At 32.4% G+C, this 18470-nt stretch overlaps 3 protein-coding genes across 5 annotated transcripts in view; 2 read left to right on the top strand and 1 right to left on the bottom strand.

Moving 5' to 3' along the window:
• Nucleotides 1-3775: 3775 nt before the first annotated feature.
• On the top strand, nt 3776-5081 carry LOC105672890 (lysM and putative peptidoglycan-binding domain-containing protein 3). Its single transcript, XM_012368136.2, has 3 exons — nt 3776-4023; nt 4268-4457; nt 4537-5081. Exons 1-3 carry the CDS (start codon nt 3974-3976, stop codon nt 5059-5061), a joined length of 765 nt encoding a protein of 254 aa, XP_012223559.1. The 5' UTR covers nt 3776-3973; the 3' UTR covers nt 5062-5081.
• A 599-nt stretch (nt 5082-5680) lies between these two features.
• The window catches only part of sano (serrano), a 122857-nt gene continuing 110067 nt past the window's right edge, over nt 5681-18470 (top strand). Inside the window, exons 1-3 of one of the 3 annotated variants that reach the window (XM_012368184.2) lie at nt 5681-7236; nt 7779-7814; nt 18240-18410. The gene's annotated coding sequence lies outside the window, so the exon portion shown is untranslated. Of the gene's footprint in view, nt 7237-7778; nt 7815-18028; nt 18411-18470 lie in introns of those variants that run through there. The other 2 variants (XM_012368185.2, XM_067354533.1) reach the window with 2 other exon arrangements.
• Nucleotides 8276-9907, bottom strand: RpS11 (ribosomal protein S11). The gene is made up of 4 exons (XM_012368186.2): nt 9799-9907; nt 9397-9522; nt 8987-9192; nt 8276-8783 (listed from the first exon to the last, which is right to left on the bottom strand). The coding sequence occupies exons 1-4, from the start codon at nt 9808-9810 to the stop codon at nt 8660-8662; spliced, it is 468 nt and encodes a 155-aa protein (XP_012223609.1). The 5' UTR covers nt 9811-9907; the 3' UTR covers nt 8276-8659.

Genomic DNA, 18470 nt, shown 5'->3' with positions numbered 1-18470 from the left:
TTTTGATGACAGAATTGAAAACAATTTTTATATGTTTATATATCTTTATTTAATAATGTATGCACAAGTTGTTAAAGATGGCCAAAAGTTGTCGAAAACAATGGTGCATATATTACTGAACAAAGATGACTCTAAACATATAAAAATAGTTTTCAATTTTATTATAAAAATTATTACAAATTTTTTAAATAACCTAATATATTTTTATTCTGAATAATGTACTTGTGTTTATATATTTATATATGTTTATATATTTATTTATATTTTTTTTATATAAGAAAAAATAGAAGAAAAAAAATATTTAAAAAAAAGATTATACATAAAATAAAAGATAAAACTTGTTAATACATAGAAAAAAAGTATTTGCTGCCGCAGTAAATTTTATATAAGCTATCATAGCAAAATTTCTTACAGTTGATTATTATTTGAACAGCAAAGAGATTTGTTATAGATAATAATTTTATTTACCGAAATTAGTTTTTAAATCTGCAAATTATATTGCTAATATATAATAAGAAATTTATTTTTATCTTATTATCAAAGTTTGTATTAATGGCGACAATTCATTGCAATAGTAAAATAAATTTATTAAAAATTAATTATTTTGTTGTAACAGCGAATTTTAACTTGTTTTCTCATCTCAAAATTTGTCGATTTTTTGAACAAACCAGATTTGTTGCATATTGAATAATCTGTAAAAATAGTTACAATAGCGAAATTTTATCGCTAACATATTTAACATGCAATAGCAACGATTATTTTATTGCGATAGCAAAATTCTTTTTCTGTGTGTAAATGTGTACTTTTATTTCTTCCTTCCCTACGGTAAGTGGTTTATTTTTTTATATCTTTCCAGGATTAAATATTATAAATTGGCGTTGAAAAGCAAAAGTAAGAAAATTTTTAAATACATATGTACCACAAATGTATCACAAATTTAAATTAAAAATAAAAAAGAAAATTCTTTTACACAAACGTAAATATATTAATGAATTATGGTATATTTGAAATAATTGATCTAATAAAGAAAGAGTGCATTTTTTATTAACAATTTATTTACAATTTTAAAATATATATTTATTCTTGCTATACGTCAATTTCTTCGCAATCTTTCCTAGCTTACCCATGCATCCGTGGTCCTATGGCTTAACATTAGAACACTAGAACTATCAAAGCGGTCAAAATGACCGGTTTATTCATTTTAGAATAATTATTTAAATTTATATTGTATTTTTTGAGATTTTTTTCTGTGACTTGTGTTGCATTGTGTTAAATAATTAAATTGATTAATGTACTTTTTCTCTTTATCACCTTTTAAAAAGAAAGAAAAAAGAAATAAAAATTGGTATATGTTAATCGTCGGTAGTTCTAGTGTTGATCCCATGGTTGAGCGCGGAAATTCGAAATTCGTGGTCCCGTCGATGATGGTCGAGCACAGATCTCGAAACAACGTTGATACGATCGATCATTGAATAATGATCGACTATCAACAAAAATTTCGGACGCAACTAGCGGAAACTGAGCTGAGCTCTGCGCTAGCGTCTTTTGAGAAACACCAAGGTAGTAGCTCTCAGATTTTGGATGCAAATAGCGGTAACTGAGCCAAGCTCTGCGCTAAAGCATCCTGCGGAAAACTCCCTCCCAAAATTCAGATGCAAATGGCGGTAACTGAGCCGAGCTCTGCGCTAAAGCATCCTGCGGAAAATTTCCTTCCGAAATTCAGATGCAAATGGCGGTAACTAAGCCGAGCTCTGCGCTAAAGCATCCTGCGAAAAACTCCCTCCCGAATTTCAGATGCAAATGGCGGTAACTGAGCCGAGCTCTGCGCTAAAGCATCCTGCGAAAAACTCCTTCCCGAAATTCAGATACAAATGGCGGTAACTGAGTCGAGCTTTGCGCTAAAGCATCCTGCGGAAAATTTTTTGTACGAACTCTTAGGTATAGAATTTCTAATTAGGTAGGATTTTCTACTAGATAAAGTTTGTGGGTAGGTAGGTAGGATTTTAAAACTTCTTATCACTTCTATATTGTATTTTTTTTTTAATTCTTTGCTGTCGATAAACTTTGGAACTTCTGCTTTGGCAGTTAGTTTGTAGTTTATTGATGACAAAAATAATGATAAAACTTCGGGTGGGCAAACAGCAAGATTCTCTTTCGAAAAACGAAAGATGTTTCTTGCGTAAATTATGAAAAAGTTTGAACGTTTAGACGTTTAAATGTTTAGATTAATAAATTTCACTAATAAAATATTACTACTTTTTGAATTATAAGAGATACTTTTGATTATAAATAAAAAATCGTATTGTTCAGCTCTTTTTAACTAAAGTATTTTGCATTATACATAAAACTTTTGAACGTTTAAATGATTTTATTGACATATTATTGACATATTGGCATATTATTTTCATTTTGTATTATCTTGTATATTATTTCGATGGAATACAGGATAATATATTAAGAAAAATTGTAATAAGCTAAATGTCCCAATGGCTGGATATGTCTCAATCTCCGAAAATATATGAACAAAATAATTTTTTAATATTCATAAATATAATGTCCGGAAACTGTGGTAAATTTACGTATCCAATTATTTTTGCAAATATTTAATATCGTCGTTTAATAAATGCAAATTTTGGTTTTAAATTTCCGCGAAGTAAATTTTAATTTTTATTATATAATATTAAAAATATTATTTTCATAGAAAACATCACATCTTTTAATCAATAATTCATTCTTAAATATATTGCCACTGGAACATTTCTCTTAAATATTGTAAACTTGTAAAAATCTGTTTCTCATTTGTACAAAATATTGTATTAATATATTGTATATTATATTGTATATTATATTATTATATAATTGTATATTGTATTACATATATATATGTATATCACATTATTGCATCTGTATGCAGCATTGTTGTATATATTTCTTTTTCATTGTATATGTTTTCTGAATTTAATATTACTTATTGTATACTATTATTATATTGTATTTGGTTTTATTAAAATCTTTTCTCGACAAACAATGTATTTTATTTCACAACATTCTTTAAATTTTCTTTCCATTGAAAGAAAGAAAATGATCGTACCAGCAGAGAGAAGCCTGAGAGCGATCATCCCCCGATTTAGCTGCAACCACAATTCAAGACGCCTCTATGTGCACAAAACGTGCTATGTATCTAAAAGTTATAATCTTGTTACGTAAAAATTGTAAAGTAAGGGCAAAATATAAAAATAGAATTTACAAAAATTAAAAAAACTTATATGTCGCGATTCTTGGATGCAATTTTTATTAACAAAATTGTCACGTATATTTATGTTAAAAAGAACTTATTGTAAATTAAGCTTTAACATAAAAATAAATAATGACATGTGCATGTTTTTTTATTGAAAATTTATTTTATATACATCAATGTTACCCTACTAGCTCTGTGTTACCGACACTTTGTGCACATAGAATGGAACAGAACCAAACATTGTGCACATAGCATGTTACCCACTGGAAAGTATCGTGTACATGGCTCAGTAGTTCAATGTGCACGTTTTGTGCACATAGAAGCGTCTTGAATTGTGGTTGCAGCTAAATCGGGGTGATGACCGCTCTCAGGCTTCTCTCTGATCCACAATTATGGATCTAGTACGGACATGCACCAATCGGCCGTTTTACCATAGCGAAAAGTGGATCTGGCCATGTAGTTCCGCCGGCTCGAAAAATGGATCCAGTTAGCGCTACTGTACGGCCTAGAGAAAGCGTCGTACGAAAAACAATGGCATGGCCCCTCTCAGGCTTATCTTTGATATAACCTAACTTAACTTGAACCTATTCTTTCATACTATTAACATGCATCCGTCTATTTGTCATAACCTGTACTGTTTGTGACAACATATTTTTTAATATTTGTATATACAAGCACGATACGAAATAAGTATTATTGTAAGAAGAATGAAATTATTCTAAGCATGATCACATTATGCCACAAAAACTTGTAAATTCGATGTTTGAGGAACAGAAAAGTGCTAGGTAATTTTAATTCAAGGTTATATCTTATTACAATTTAGCATTTCGTTTTGTCAAATTTACATAATGTTCTTGTAACAAAATTTCAAACAGGTAATATATAAAATATACAGAATTAATCTGTACTATTAGATATAATTAGTTACTGTAATCAATAATTTTTGCGAGATATGTATTTTATCAAGTTTGCAAACATTTCTTTAAATTGATTATAATATTAATTTTTTATAATAAATTAAAATTTCAGGCAGACAATCTATCAACGAGGAAGGGAAGGTTCTCCACATTATGTATTTTTAAACTCGGATGATGAAAATATAGATGAGGATATCTTTTTACAAACTATAAAACGATCAAAACGCAAAATTGAAGTGATTAATGTACAAGTAAAACCTGAAGATACTTTACAGGCATTGGCTCTTCGATATGGATGTACAGTATGTAGAAATTATGATCTATACAACATAATCATATTTATATCTTTATGCTAATTTTGTTTGTATTGCATAATTTTAGATATCTGCATTGAAACGAATTAATAAAATTGACAAAGAAAATGAAATTTATGCTAAATCTTATATTAAGGTTCCTGTACAGCCATTTTCTATTTTAACTGAAACACTGCCTGAAAGCCATGGCAACAATACTATTACTGAATCTACGCTATGTCAAGAAGAAACATCTGTAAGAAAGGAAGAGCAGCTGATGGACTTAAATCTTATGCCAACGAATATAGAATCAAGCATGGAAATTAATACAATTATATTAAACTCATTGTGTGAACCTTTATCATCTTACAATAATGCCAATTCTTCTGAAGTTTTTCACTCAGAGCATGATCGATTACTTAGTGATACAGAAAGTACAGAAATACCAGAACGGTATGAAACAGATATATTAAAATGTTCTGGAGACAATTGGGGATTATCTTGGACACAACTTCTTCTGTTTTCATTACTATTGAGTTTTGCAGGCCCTATTATATATATACTTTATATAACTGAATACTCAGTTAAAACAAATGTAACTGTAAGTAACTAAAGATATTCCGTGCAAACATATATATTAGAATGGCTTTTAATTCAAGGTAATTAATCGATTAAATTGTAACAATATTATGAGATAAGAAGATATATTTTTTTCACGTAGATATAACTGTTAAATTAAACTAAATTAAATTAAGTAATGTTCTAATTATTATGAATATATAATTATTTTTTTATGTTTTTTATTATTCATTATTAGTTAAAAAATGTTTGTTAATTTCACTATTGTTACTAAAGTTATAAATTTATATGGTTGTATATATGTATTTATATTAAAAATATATTTTCTTATCCTATTTATTGCTTATAACAATAATAGTTAATATAACTTCAAAGCTGCATTATTTTTATATTGAATAAGATTATTTATTAAAGATATAACTATTTTATTATATATAATGGTTATATATGAAGCAAATTTAAAAATTGACATGCAGATTTAATAATAAATTCTAATATAATTAAAAAAACTAAATTAACAGTAGAATTATTTTTTATCTGGAACAACTGTTAACTTGATATAATAAAGCAAACATACAATTGTGATAAACTTTGGTGCGACAACTGATAATTATGACTAAGCTCTTTTAAAAGAATAATATTGCTTTTATATAAAATAAATTCTAGTGCCTTCTTATATCTTTAAAATGTTTAGCTAAAATAATATAAAAAGGATATAATGAATAACATATACTTCTACAATTTGACTTAAAGATATTGAAATTAATTGACATTCTATATTAATTGATCTAAAAAAGTAGTAATAATATTGATAATTATAAGTTATTCTACTTATGCGAAATTATTTTTGCTATGTATATTAAATTTTAATATAATCTTTGACAGATATTTTTTCTTTAACATTAAATTATATGATATTGTTATAATTTATGACAATAATTTCTGCCAAACTACATGTAAAAGTACATAAAAATATTTTTACATATTAAATGCTTTTTATTGAAGATAACAAAAATACATTTTTACAAAACTAAAGTGCATTTATTTATTATAGATTTAGAGCATTTTTCAGAAGACAAAATTAAGAGCGATCGTCCTGGCATTTTTCGTAAAAGATATTTACAAAGATTTATTCGTTCACATATTTATTTATATTCTTACGATATAATGTGAGATAATAAAATGCTCTAAATATATCAAAACGCAAACGTATAGTATTTTTTATTTAAATTTTTGTTGGTATAATGATATGTCTTGCGCTAAATTCACGCGTAACGAAGAGCCAACTAGTGAAAATATATGAATGTTGCACACAGTGCAACACTGATCTTCGAGCGCGATGTCAGTGTTCTTACGTGCATCGCGAGCATTTCACGACTAATCGCATATTTTATTTATATTTTATCAATCTACGTTATAAATGCAAATTAAGTGCGTGCGGGAGTAAGTACGTAAGTGCGAGCCGATTAAGTAACGGGAGATTGTCGGAAGTGATATTATGGATGTTCGACGGTTTAACGGCGAATTCGTTAGTGGTAAACGTACACGTAAACGTACAGTGAATACAAATTTTTATGCAACGGTTATTCAGATTATTTGTATTCAAAAGATTATTTGATTACAAGCGCATAATTTATCCATATAAATGCGAATCTTTATTGGGCATAGCGATTAAAATAATGATCTATTGCCGGAATGCATTATCGCGAGTTTGTGTTAGTAACGATATTTCGTTGAAATAAGTGATGAATCGTGCAGTGTCCGCGCTCTGCGTTTTGAATTAAAACGGATTAGTAATTGTCACGTAGCCGGAAGATGGCGCGCATTGAATTTATTTATGATTGGTAACAACGTAAAACGCATTATCTACCGACCGCGTAGCATCAAATATAACGACAATATTCATGAGTTGTGATTCGGAACGCAGAGCGCGAACGTTTTATAAATAATGGCGTATATGTTATCCGTATCAATTCATGTTTTTAAGTGCATAACGTATGCGCGTCGGGAGTGTCGATTAAAATGACGTGCGATTGCCGAAATGTGTTATTTACCGCGAGTGTTTCTGATTAATAATATTCCATCGGTTGAATTCAAAGTGAGTGTGAATACCAATAAGTTTCTGATATTCATCGATTTTTCGAAGTTCATGTGGATCATTCTAAGACAGGATCTACAAGGGATGGCGCAAATTACGATATCCTAGCTGGTGAGTTTAATTATTAAATATGCACGCAAGTGTGATACTTGTGATAACACATACACAATTATAATTTGTATTTACTATACACTTGTTAAAATGTTTGAAAATATTTATTAAAACATTTATTAAATGAAGAGTTTAGAGGAAAAGTGGACCAAGTCCTTTTTAAATCCATTTAAAAGTGAGTGACCATAAGCACAGAACATTGCAGGAACATTGCAATATTGCCACAATATTGCTGCAATGTTCTGTATGGGTACAAATATTTAGGTTAAAATTAAAAGAACTTATGAAAAACAGTGTACATGTTGCACACAATTAAAACAACTTTAGAAGTAATTTTTTAACAATTAACAAAAATGGACTTGACCCACTTTTCTTCTGAACCCCTTAAATACCAGTTTAATGTTTTAAATATTTATCCTTTATTACATATAGTTATATCTTAATCAATATGAATATAGTTAAATATTTCTAGTAATTAGCATGAATTATAAAATTTATGTTATACAATACATAATAATTAAAATATATATGAATTTTTTTAGGTGTAGCTGAAAGCATCTGCTAGGATATAACAACTGGTGAGTGAATTTATTTATTATATGTAGGTAGTGTGTTTATTTATTATATGTATGTACTTGCATAATTGCACAAAATTGATATCCTCTGCTGCATTTTTCATTTCCTTATGTAATTGTCATAAATCATGATTTGATAATCTTTGATACCTTTGTCTGATGTTTTACAAATAAATAACATAACACAAAATTACTCTTTGTTTCAAACAAGAATATTAAATTTTACACAAGTCATATTTGTGTGTATGTACTTGTTATTTTTAGTAGTAAAATTACAATATTTTAACAATATAAAGTATATCAATATAAAAATAAAAGAATTTTATGAAGGCATAAATTTTAAAAATTGATCTGTTTCATATTATGCTTAACAATGGCTCTGTAATATTAACAATGTATCAATTAGAAGACACATCAAGGAGAATCCATTATGAGAAGCAGTAAATTGTATTATTTATGACCAATATTTTTATAGAAATTTTATTTTTTTCTCAGATTTCAAGTATGAAAGTTACAATTCATAGAATTGTACTTATTTAATATTTATTTATATTACTGCTATTATTGCAAATTAAATTTAAAAAAAGAATATAAATTTAATAATATTCTGCAGATGTGTTGCAGAAAAAGGTCATCAATTCCATAACAATTTAATCTGGGAAAATACATGAGAAGGTTTACATATTATAACTTTAACTGTTAAAAAATGAATATAAAAATATTCACTATATGGGAATTTAAATTCTATCATTTTATTTCCTTTTTAATTCAATTATATTTGTAATAATAGCACTAATATTACACAAATAGATATTAAATAATTACAAAACTATCAAATAGATGGATATTTAGAATTTCTTGAAACTCTTCTTTGATCCTGTTCCCTTCGAAACTTTCAATACATTAAATCTTACTGTCTTGCTCAAAGGTCTGCATTCTCCAATGGTGACTACATCACCAATTTCTACATCTCTGAAATTCAATATAAGATTAATAAATATTGATAGTGATTAATTATATCTCTTGTTATACTATTTTTCTTATTATTCAGATTAATAAAGATTCATCAAAGTCAATATATATCAGTAGACCATCGTGATAGTATCATCATATAAAAATAAATTTAATAGAAGAAAGTATCAAAAATAATTCACACTATTTTATTCTTTATATACCTGAAGCAAGGACTGAGATGGACACTCATGTTACGATGACGCTTCTCAAAACGGTTGTATTTTCTAATATAATGTAGATAATCCCTGCGTATAACAATGGTACGTTGCATTTTCATCTTCTGTACAACGCCAGTGAGGATGCGCCCTCTAATCGATACATTGCCAGTAAATGGACATTTTTTGTCAATATAAGTTCCTTCAAGAGCCTGTAAGAATTAAACCAACAAATGAAACATTTTGTACATATTAAATATCTTTCACATTAAAGAAAAATGAAAAAATATTCAGTACGTGAGAATATAGACATTCTTCAGTGTATCTTCAGAAGACCGTCATGTATTTCATCATTTTAGATTTTTAAAACGTTAATTTGACTGAAATACTTAAATGAAAAACAGATTTATGCTTACTTCACGAGGTGTCTTGAAACCAAGCCCAACATTACGGCTATATCTCATAGGCTTCCTGCGCTTCGGGCCTAGACCTTTCTTACGATTAAGAAAGATCGTAGGTTGTTTTTGAAACGCACGTTCGCTCTGAAAAGTAACAAAATCATATAAATTAATTACATTTCTTTCCCAGTGTTGAATTTCAGCGTTAAAACTTATCTAGTACAACCATACGACCTAACCACGTGTTATGTTCGCGACGATTACCGTAATCTTTTATACATATTTCAATTTTACGAGTTTATTTCATGTATACACTTATTTATAATGCCAACTTTTGTGAAAACACTTCATGTTTCGACAAAATAGGGCGAATTACGTGAGATAATCAATTAATTGACTATCATAGCATCACACACGTACCTGATCAGCCATTTCGCTTGCCTGAAAGAACGATACCGGAAGAATGGGCAGCGGGGACTAGCAACTGTATGGTTCAGTGTAGCCAACATAAGAAATACGTTATTTCTCGTTAAAGTGCAGCAGAGGTGCAATAGATGCATGTACATACATGACGTTATTCTATAATTAGGCGCGTAAATTACATTTCTTACAATAATTCATTATTTCAACTATCTATAATTTTACTAAAATATTTCACATTTTATTTTTGTGTTAAATAATAGGATTGTTTTAATTGCACTTTTTGTACTTATTTTCTTGTTCTTTTCTTTCCAAAAGCTGAATGGTGATTGGTTTGTCACTGCTTTGTTACTGCTTTGATATTTCGAGAATTGCAATATTGCATTTCGATTGCATTAATCGCGGTCTATTATGAAACGCGTTGCGACGAGTTGAAAAGAAACCTTTAAATCGCTGTATATTTTTTATTATAATTATTATTGTTTAAAAATGAATATTATGCACTTTTTACATATTTATTTTATCCAATTTTGGAACTTATTTAATAAAAATGCAAGAAATATTTAAAAGAAATAACAGATATCAACTTTTAGTATAAGATACTTTATTTTAATTGCCTGCAAAATATAATATTTCAGAAATATTTTGTTCATCTGTCTAATATTTCTTTTATTAATAGTTTGCGGACAATTAAAATTAAATATCTTATAATAGAAATCGGCATTTGATCAATTTTTTTATTAAAAATAAAGATTAAGAAGTAGATTGAATAATATTTATAAATTAATAGTCGCTAATTGATAATGATGAATATACATACATCTCATTTGATTGTTACAATTATTAATTACATACAAATACACAAATAGAAATCTAACAATAACAGTTACTTCATCGCAATTTTTCTATTTTTAAAATTTAAATGAACAAAAAACGTTTATAAATAGTAAATAAAAAAAATATTTTTTTATTAGAATTTAATTAATTAATTAACTGAATTTCTTTTGTAGCAGAAAAATATTCGAATAATTGTTACTATTTTATTTTTAATTGACAGAAACATTTTCGAGTTTTAAAAACTGTAAAAAATCGAATATGTTATCTCAATGTTGTTATTTCAATCTTTGGTACACAGAAGTGAATTAAATAAATACAGAATGGGAGGGAACTCTGAATTTTTCTATTATTAAATATGCAGAAACTTTATATGCAATTTTCAGATAATTTTCTTTTATATATTTATTCATTTTTCTTATAATATATTCCATTAGAATTTTTCAAACTTGGATGTTTCTAAGTTCTAAACTGTAGATTATGCTCTCACAGAATTAGCCAATAAAACGCTCTTGTTTACATTTATTGCACTGAGCTGGTAAATCCGCCCCTGTAAATAATCGGGCTCAAATTGCGTCTGGAGAAGATTTTACAAGCTGTAGTGACCTATAACGAAATAACTCGGTTGACTGAAGAGCAATATTGCGGTCGCATTGTCCTGCGGTTGCCCATGTTAGGTAGAGACAATTTCAGCTTTTACGATCTTTCGACATGACAAGTGCGAAAATATTGCTGTCTGTACCGCACGGAAGTTTTTGCCGTATTATCCGCATAATGCGCGCGAATATCGTCATGTAGCTATAAGTAAGAAAATTGCCGATGTAATCATTTGGATTTGCGAATACAGCAACTATATTACCTCGTGTTCCGTTTTCACGCAGTTGACGTGAAATTCAACAGAAGATAATGTCTTTATATGTGTTTCTCATGGTACTTTCTTATTGCATGCTTTTGTGCAAACTGCAATTTTTTGTTCGATTTAGTCAATGTAAGCAATTAAATCGTCTAGTTTTCCTTGTACGAGAACAATCAAATATTATGTAAAGTTATACCTATAATTATTAATTAATTGCACTGCAAGACGCTCGACGCGTTGAGGATTGCGCGTTAACAAACATTTTCGATTAGAAATTCCATCTTTCTAAAGCGTGTACAGTTACAGCGAGAAGTTATTAAGATTCTTCGATTTTTCAGCACCCGCTAACACACGCGGTCCGTTCTATTTCATTGATAGCAATGATTCATGTCCCGCGATAATATCGCGCACAGTAATTAGAGATCCACAAGGTCGTAACGCGAATCCGTCATTGCCGTCACTTCTCAATGGGCGATCTGCGAGGGTAAGGAAAAACATCTTGCTCTCAAGACCACCTATAATTAACAGTGATTGAACTTTCATTATTCACTGAGCGCCGCGCTGAAGTTGCTCATCTCTTGTACACGAGATTGTGTTTATTTTACTTAGCGGTTGGATTTTTTTTTACCATTACATACCATATATAGGTATAAATCACAGGTTTTATGTAGTCGTGAAAATTTGAGAGCAATATTTTTGAGAAAAATTCGTTCTTCTTTCTTTTGCGTGTCGCGACAAGGAATAGAATTACGCTGTATGAAACGTAAGAAAAATTCATCGGATTAATTGCCGAAGGAAACGGATTTTTATGAGGCACTTAAGTGCGCTTAATTAAATAAATCTGTGCAACTTTATTTTATCATTCACGCAATAAATAATAATGCGAAAGATACCACGCGTGTCTTATCGAGGGATTTCAGCATACTGTGAACATTTGAGTTGGGATAAATAGTTTTATCTTAACGATCGGTATATCATTCGGTTCTGATATCTATGTCAGTACATAGAGCAGATACATCCGTATCATTCGCCACTGCGCTGCCGCTGCCGCCTTGATAGTCGGCATGTTCAATCAATCTCCCTGATAATTAGTGGCTTGCGTAATGACAGGAACCATTAACTTTATGATCACGCTGCGTAACGCAACAATTCTCATTTTTAAAATTGTTGGCACGCAATAGCGGAAACTTGGCGAGCAAACTCGCGACGAAAACAATTTAAGACGATTGCTCACATTTTGAATGCGATAACAATTTTATTCATATTTCGTTACTATTATACTCTTTGAAAATAAATAGCTACTAACATTAATTATTAAATTGTAAAACAGACAATTTTGTTTTCGGACAATTTACAATTTAAATAATTATAAGGTAATTTGTCCAACCGCCGCTCTCGTATAAAAATTTTTTAATTAGAATTCGAATAACAGTATGTGCGTTGTAATTATCGGGTTTGCGAAGAAAAATACGGCTTTGCATGGACATCATATTTACGCGAAACCTTTTCGTTCGCGATCAAGTAACAAGAAATTATTATTATCGACACGTACGTGCGCTCATTTCGTTTCCGAGGCTGCTAGAGAACAGCGGCGCCGCGGGGAAAAATGCGCGTCCGCAGACTCATCGTACGCTCCGTTACACGAACGCTCATCTTTTTCGTGCCCGCCCGTGTAACCGGTCGGTTTACGTCACGGAGAAGGCGGTACGTCTTCCGCGGTATTACGAGCTACGTGCAAACGTGACATAGAGTACATCGCTCCGTCTTGTTCGAGATGCTCTCTTTCCGCGAGATCCGTTTCTCCTCTTCCTGGAGTCGCGCGTTCCGTATCACGCAGAAAATTTAATTTTCGATGACATTGTCCTCCGCACTTGACGAAAAGTGCGTTCGCCGTGCGTCGATGACTCAACCGTATTACGCACTTTCAGAGGATATTAAACGTCGCGAGAGTGCCAAGACATGCTCACTTCCCGAACCTGATTTCTGTCGAAGTCTGTAATTAGTAGTAACAAGTGCGCCAAGAATAGCAACGCGATACCTATTTTCTAGACGAGAGAAAGAAGGGGGATAAGATCGATGGGATGACGATGACCCGATGCGGCATTCATACGAATGACGCTAGCGAAGCATCGATATTCATCATCGAGAAAATTTAATTTTAAAAATCTTACGCTACATCATGATTAAAGCGAAATTACGCTTTAAGTTAATTAACATTGCTGAGGTTTCGATCATAGCTTTATTAATTTAAGCGTATTTATGGATTAATAGACGGTAGTGCAGGAATATCAAACAAGTATTCACGTTGCCAATCTGATTTGAATTGTGCCGAAATTTCCATAAATAATTTTGTTTCTGAGCGCGTTGCTCAGATATAAATCAACCAAGAATCATGCTTAATCGTTGTATATCGTTATAATTCGAACCGTGACAGGCCACTAGCAATGCGAAATTGAGTCGTTTGTATTGAGCTGCATAAAATGATGGGTTATCCATTTATTATTCGTTATTGCATATTTTTCGTCTGCTTTTTTGCAAAACTATTGGCGAATCGACAGAATAATTTTGTCTGAAATCGACGGAATAATTTCGTCTGAAATCGACAGAATACTCCATGGCTCGGATATGCGCGTACTTTAACCTCAGTATAAACTCCGTATATCTTACGGTTAAAATTATGCGGGACTGGATATACCGGCTGCCGCTGTGTGAACGAACAGCGAGAGTGTCAGTAGTAACGAGTATATGGTAGTGTCTATGCCTAGGCTAGCCAGAACACTACTAATTGTAAGCTAGGGCATTTACGCATTGGCTTACACACATATCTACAATAATATATTATTAGCAAGAAGTACAATTTTCTTCCTTTCTCGTCCAACAGTACGTTCAAAAGAGACTTTTATGAGAAGGCATGAAATTTTAGTTAAAAATATGGTTAATTGCATCTTTTATTTTGATGTTTGCATTGTTAAAAACTTATAAATATGTTTTTATGTATTTATCTTTTCATCAAACTGCATTTTAATTATTACTGAAAAAATGATAGAGACATAAAGATAACTCCGTGGCGCGTTTTTGCTGCAAATAAATGTTGAAAAAGTTTTGTCCTCGCACGCCTAAATATTGCTAATTAAAAGAGCCGATGATCTACGGTGATACACTTGTTGCGCGCGTTGCTCAGATTACTCACAATGATTTCAAGGTAGACTGTATATTTTATATGATGGGACAGGAAGTTTCATTGTCGACGCGAATGTAAGCGAAAGAGAGCAAGAAACATGGTTTCCTTCGGGTACCAGACATTGCACGTGAGCGACAGAATGCAGTTAATATATCCCGAGAGCGAGATACATGACAAACAGGTTTCCCCATAGTGTTGTACAGCGTTAAGAAGCCAGCGGTTGAGGCAAGCGGTGCCAAGTTCCTATGGCAGGTGATAACACTGCTTGAGAAGATTCTATCGAGGATGCTGCCGGATTACGCGGAACTTAAAACCATAACGCGATGCACCTGTTGCAGATACAGAATAAGAATATACCGACGAATATACTGATGAATATATTGATAATTAACGTGGAAAAATTACATTTCGCAAAATTCGTGTCAAAAAAGACAAAATAGAATCAGTGATAAGCATTTTCAATGGCGAAACAGCTCGTTTTCCCGACTTTAATCGCTAACGCGATTTTCTTTCACGAATAATGAATTAGTGGAGATTGCTCATTTACCAAGACTTTCAAAAACATTTTTGGTTTTGAAAATATTAAACTTTTGACGAAGATTTCTTAATTTCAAGTCTCGTGACACTAGAAGTATTTGATGAATTGCATCGCGTGTCTCTAAAAATGTCGTGAAGCGGATCCACGCGTCTCCGTCGTTTTCATGTATCGAGAGATCGTCCGCGCAATGCCATTATACCGCAAGCAGTCCTAACCGCGGCCTTAGTCAATCGGATTACAACTCTGACCAGTCCAATGCACCCTCGCACGTAACGCAGCGAGGGCAGCCACTTTCTATGCAGACAGCAGCGGCAGCAGTCGAGTGCGTGGCGGACAAACGCCTTTCCCGTCCTGGCCCTTGAGGTCAAAACTATTTTTCATCGTGCTTTCAGGTAAATTATGCATGAATCGTGACCGTGCGGACGCGCGCGTAATGCCGTTAAATACAAGCCATGGATGTTCGTAGCGCTCGTGCGGGCTAGATAATGCGCGCATACACGCTTAGAATCGGCTCTCGGTGATCCACTCGTGTGTCCTTGTCCAATTTCTCACACATCGCTCTTTCATCCTCCTGTCGCTTTTCTCCTCTTTTCTCCTCGTAAAGCTGCCGCTGCGCGAGAGATGTCGTCTATACAGACGTCCCTCCGGCTTCCGTCACCTCGTCTCCGCGGTCCTTTCACATCTCTGAATAGCTCCGTCGCCAGGCTAATTTAAGAAGTAGTCGAGTGTTAAAAGCACTGTGTACCGACATTAGTATTTGACTGATAACTCATCCTATTCACGACGTGCATCAAGCAAAACCGCTAGAATAGCGTCTTCATGTCTGGCCTCTCGCCGTTATGATAATATCTTAGTTGAAAAACATTCGGAATTGCTCTACGAGACTGCCTTTTCCCTGACGTTCGAACATGAGTGTAAAAAGTAGGCCAAATATTTTGCCCTTTTTAGGTGACTATCGGCGGTATACGTTGCGATCGCGCTTTGTAGTAACGTACCGTTGGATGTTTACACGCAGGCACGAAAATTGTAGAGAAAATTATGGTGCTGGGTGGGATCATCGTTGTCGAGTCCGGGTCATGTCACGGAAGAATCGAGATCTACGCCCCCATAACGATCGAAATTCATTTCCATAATTATCTCACGATCCAGCGGATCACTGCGCACCGCTACAGAAAACGCTCGGCCTGATTCTCCGCCGAGACATTCCGCTTCGTGTGAACTGTAGATGGTAACCATACTTCTGATTTCTATCGACAATAATCGATCCAACCGACTTTGTCACTAATCGATTAGAGTACTTTAATCTTTCTGTTATTAGGGGAAATTATGAAAATACGCTGTAAAATTCATTGTTCAAACATTTATTCAAATTTAAATATTCTTGATTTTTTATTCATTTCTTTACTTGTCGATTAAACCTGTCATCTTAACTTATCTTAAACTTTTTGCTTCCTGCAAAGTCTGAACATGTCTAAACATATGTAAAATTATTAAGTAATATCTGACCAAGATCTTCATCAGTGAAAGATGTAAAATTATAGGGATGAGTACATCACTTTGTACACATCATATTTTTGCCCATCATGCGCGTTCAACCCTTATTGTAGCGGTTTTGCGGACATTAGCTTAAATCTCTATGTTTCTTCGTATTCTATTATATCCTTGAATATTGCACTTAACGTCGCACCAACCTGTAATGTTGTATAATTTTGTAATGCGTGCAATATCACGCGCTCGCGAATTTATCATTATCAAATTCATAAATCTCGCATTCGTAATATCAATTTCATATCGCAAGAAATAAAGCGAATCATACTAAACAAGTCATTTAAAATAATTTTATCAAATTTAATAGAATAAACAATGTTTAATTTATTTCTTTCTCTATAGAAAATTATATTTTAATTAAAATAAAAAGAATCACTCAAAAAAATGATCTTGCAATAATAGCTAAAATTTTCTAGGTGTAAAAAATTAACTAAAACAGATAAATAATTAGCAACTGTTGTGATATTGCATATGTAATTACTTAATCAGTTTAGATGACAGAAACAGAATATATATCTGTATTGTTTGTGAACTTTAAAAAGAAAGTTTCTCTAAAGCGCCTATCTATATAAGATCAATCACGTGTTAGACCATGCAATGAATAACATTTAGCAATGGTACCTAAATTTTTCAGAAGCTATTGCTAGAACATTACTGCTATAAATTCTGTATGTGACAAACAATGTTTTCACAGATACGAAAAATAGCGATACATTCTTGTTGCGATATCTAGAAATCTAACTACATCAGCGAAATATTTTTTTGAGTGATTGTAATGCTTACTTAACATTATATGTCAAGATATGTTAAAAATTTAAAGAAACATAAAAAAAGATTCTCTACAATCAGATTCTTGCCGAAAAAAGATTATTCACTTCAAAGTAATAAAAAAATCTGTAGATATAGCTTGTAGATATAGCTTATAGCTCTTGCAAGTGCGAATTCTATGCGAAAAGATACCTTTATGGTATCGATACGCTCACCAAAGGTACAGGCGAGTTCTTCATTATCGTCAAGACTCGAAATTGCGTGGGCGTACCTATACTTTTGTACACACACGTTACTTGACACACTACGGTCGCATACTAAGCCCGCGCCTATACGTGAGTGCGCGCGCGCTATATATAATGTTCCTACGTAGTAGACATATACATGCTTATATACCTTTGCGTCTACCTGCACTCGGATCGACGGGGTGCGAGCAACACCGAGCAGCAACGAAAACGGCCGAGTGCCGTGGAGCCGGTTGTGTCGCGTTTCCTCGACCAGATGCACGACCGCGAAGTTAGTATCGCGTCAGTCTTGAAGTGGAGCTGGTCAGTGATCTGTGTCAGAACAGGACCAGTCCGCGTCCGTCACTCTCCTTTTCTCCCCCCTCCCCCTTCCCCCGGTTTTACGTGGTCACCGCTTCTTTTTTTTCTACTCTCTTTACTCCGCACGTCTTTGATATCGTCGTTTACGTTTGGCCGCGCGATCTGTTTCAGATCGGTACTTGCGAGATACATATACACGGTAATACACAGTGCCACAATGTGCAGTTGTTACCAGTGGGGAAGGAGCAAAAAATAGTTTACAAGCAGCCGTGCCCTCATAGGCGATCATCTAGCAACATCAATAACTACCAATAATCGACGTCGGATACTTCAACGTCCCAGGTAAATGCAAGTCCTTTTACATGTACGATTTTTAAGCGCGATCCTCCATCGTGATTGCGA

Source organism: Linepithema humile, chromosome 4, assembly GCF_040581485.1.
Source record: "Linepithema humile isolate Giens D197 chromosome 4, Lhum_UNIL_v1.0, whole genome shotgun sequence".
Lineage (NCBI taxonomy): Eukaryota > Metazoa > Arthropoda > Insecta > Hymenoptera > Formicidae > Linepithema > Linepithema humile.
Note: the sequence above shows the minus strand (reverse complement) of the source record. Positions and strands in the feature narration are given on the sequence as shown.

Bases quoted from the DNA above. Each gene is read 5' to 3' on its own strand.
- LOC105672890 (XM_012368136.2), top strand. From the start codon at position 3,974: ATGCCACAAAAACTTGTAAATTCGATGTTTGAGGAACAGAAAAGTGCT. The intron at 4,024-4,267 runs GTAATTTTAATT...TTAAAATTTCAG, and splicing joins GAGGAACAGAAAAGTGCTAG to GCAGACAATCTATCAACGAG. The intron at 4,458-4,536 runs GTATGTAGAAAT...GCATAATTTTAG, and splicing joins CTCTTCGATATGGATGTACA to ATATCTGCATTGAAACGAAT.
- RpS11 (XM_012368186.2), bottom strand. The intron at 9,193-9,396 runs GTAAGCATAAAT...TAATTCTTACAG, and splicing joins GTTTCAAGACACCTCGTGAA to GCTCTTGAAGGAACTTATAT. The intron at 8,784-8,986 runs GTATATAAAGAA...ATTGAATTTCAG, and splicing joins CATCTCAGTCCTTGCTTCAG to AGATGTAGAAATTGGTGATG.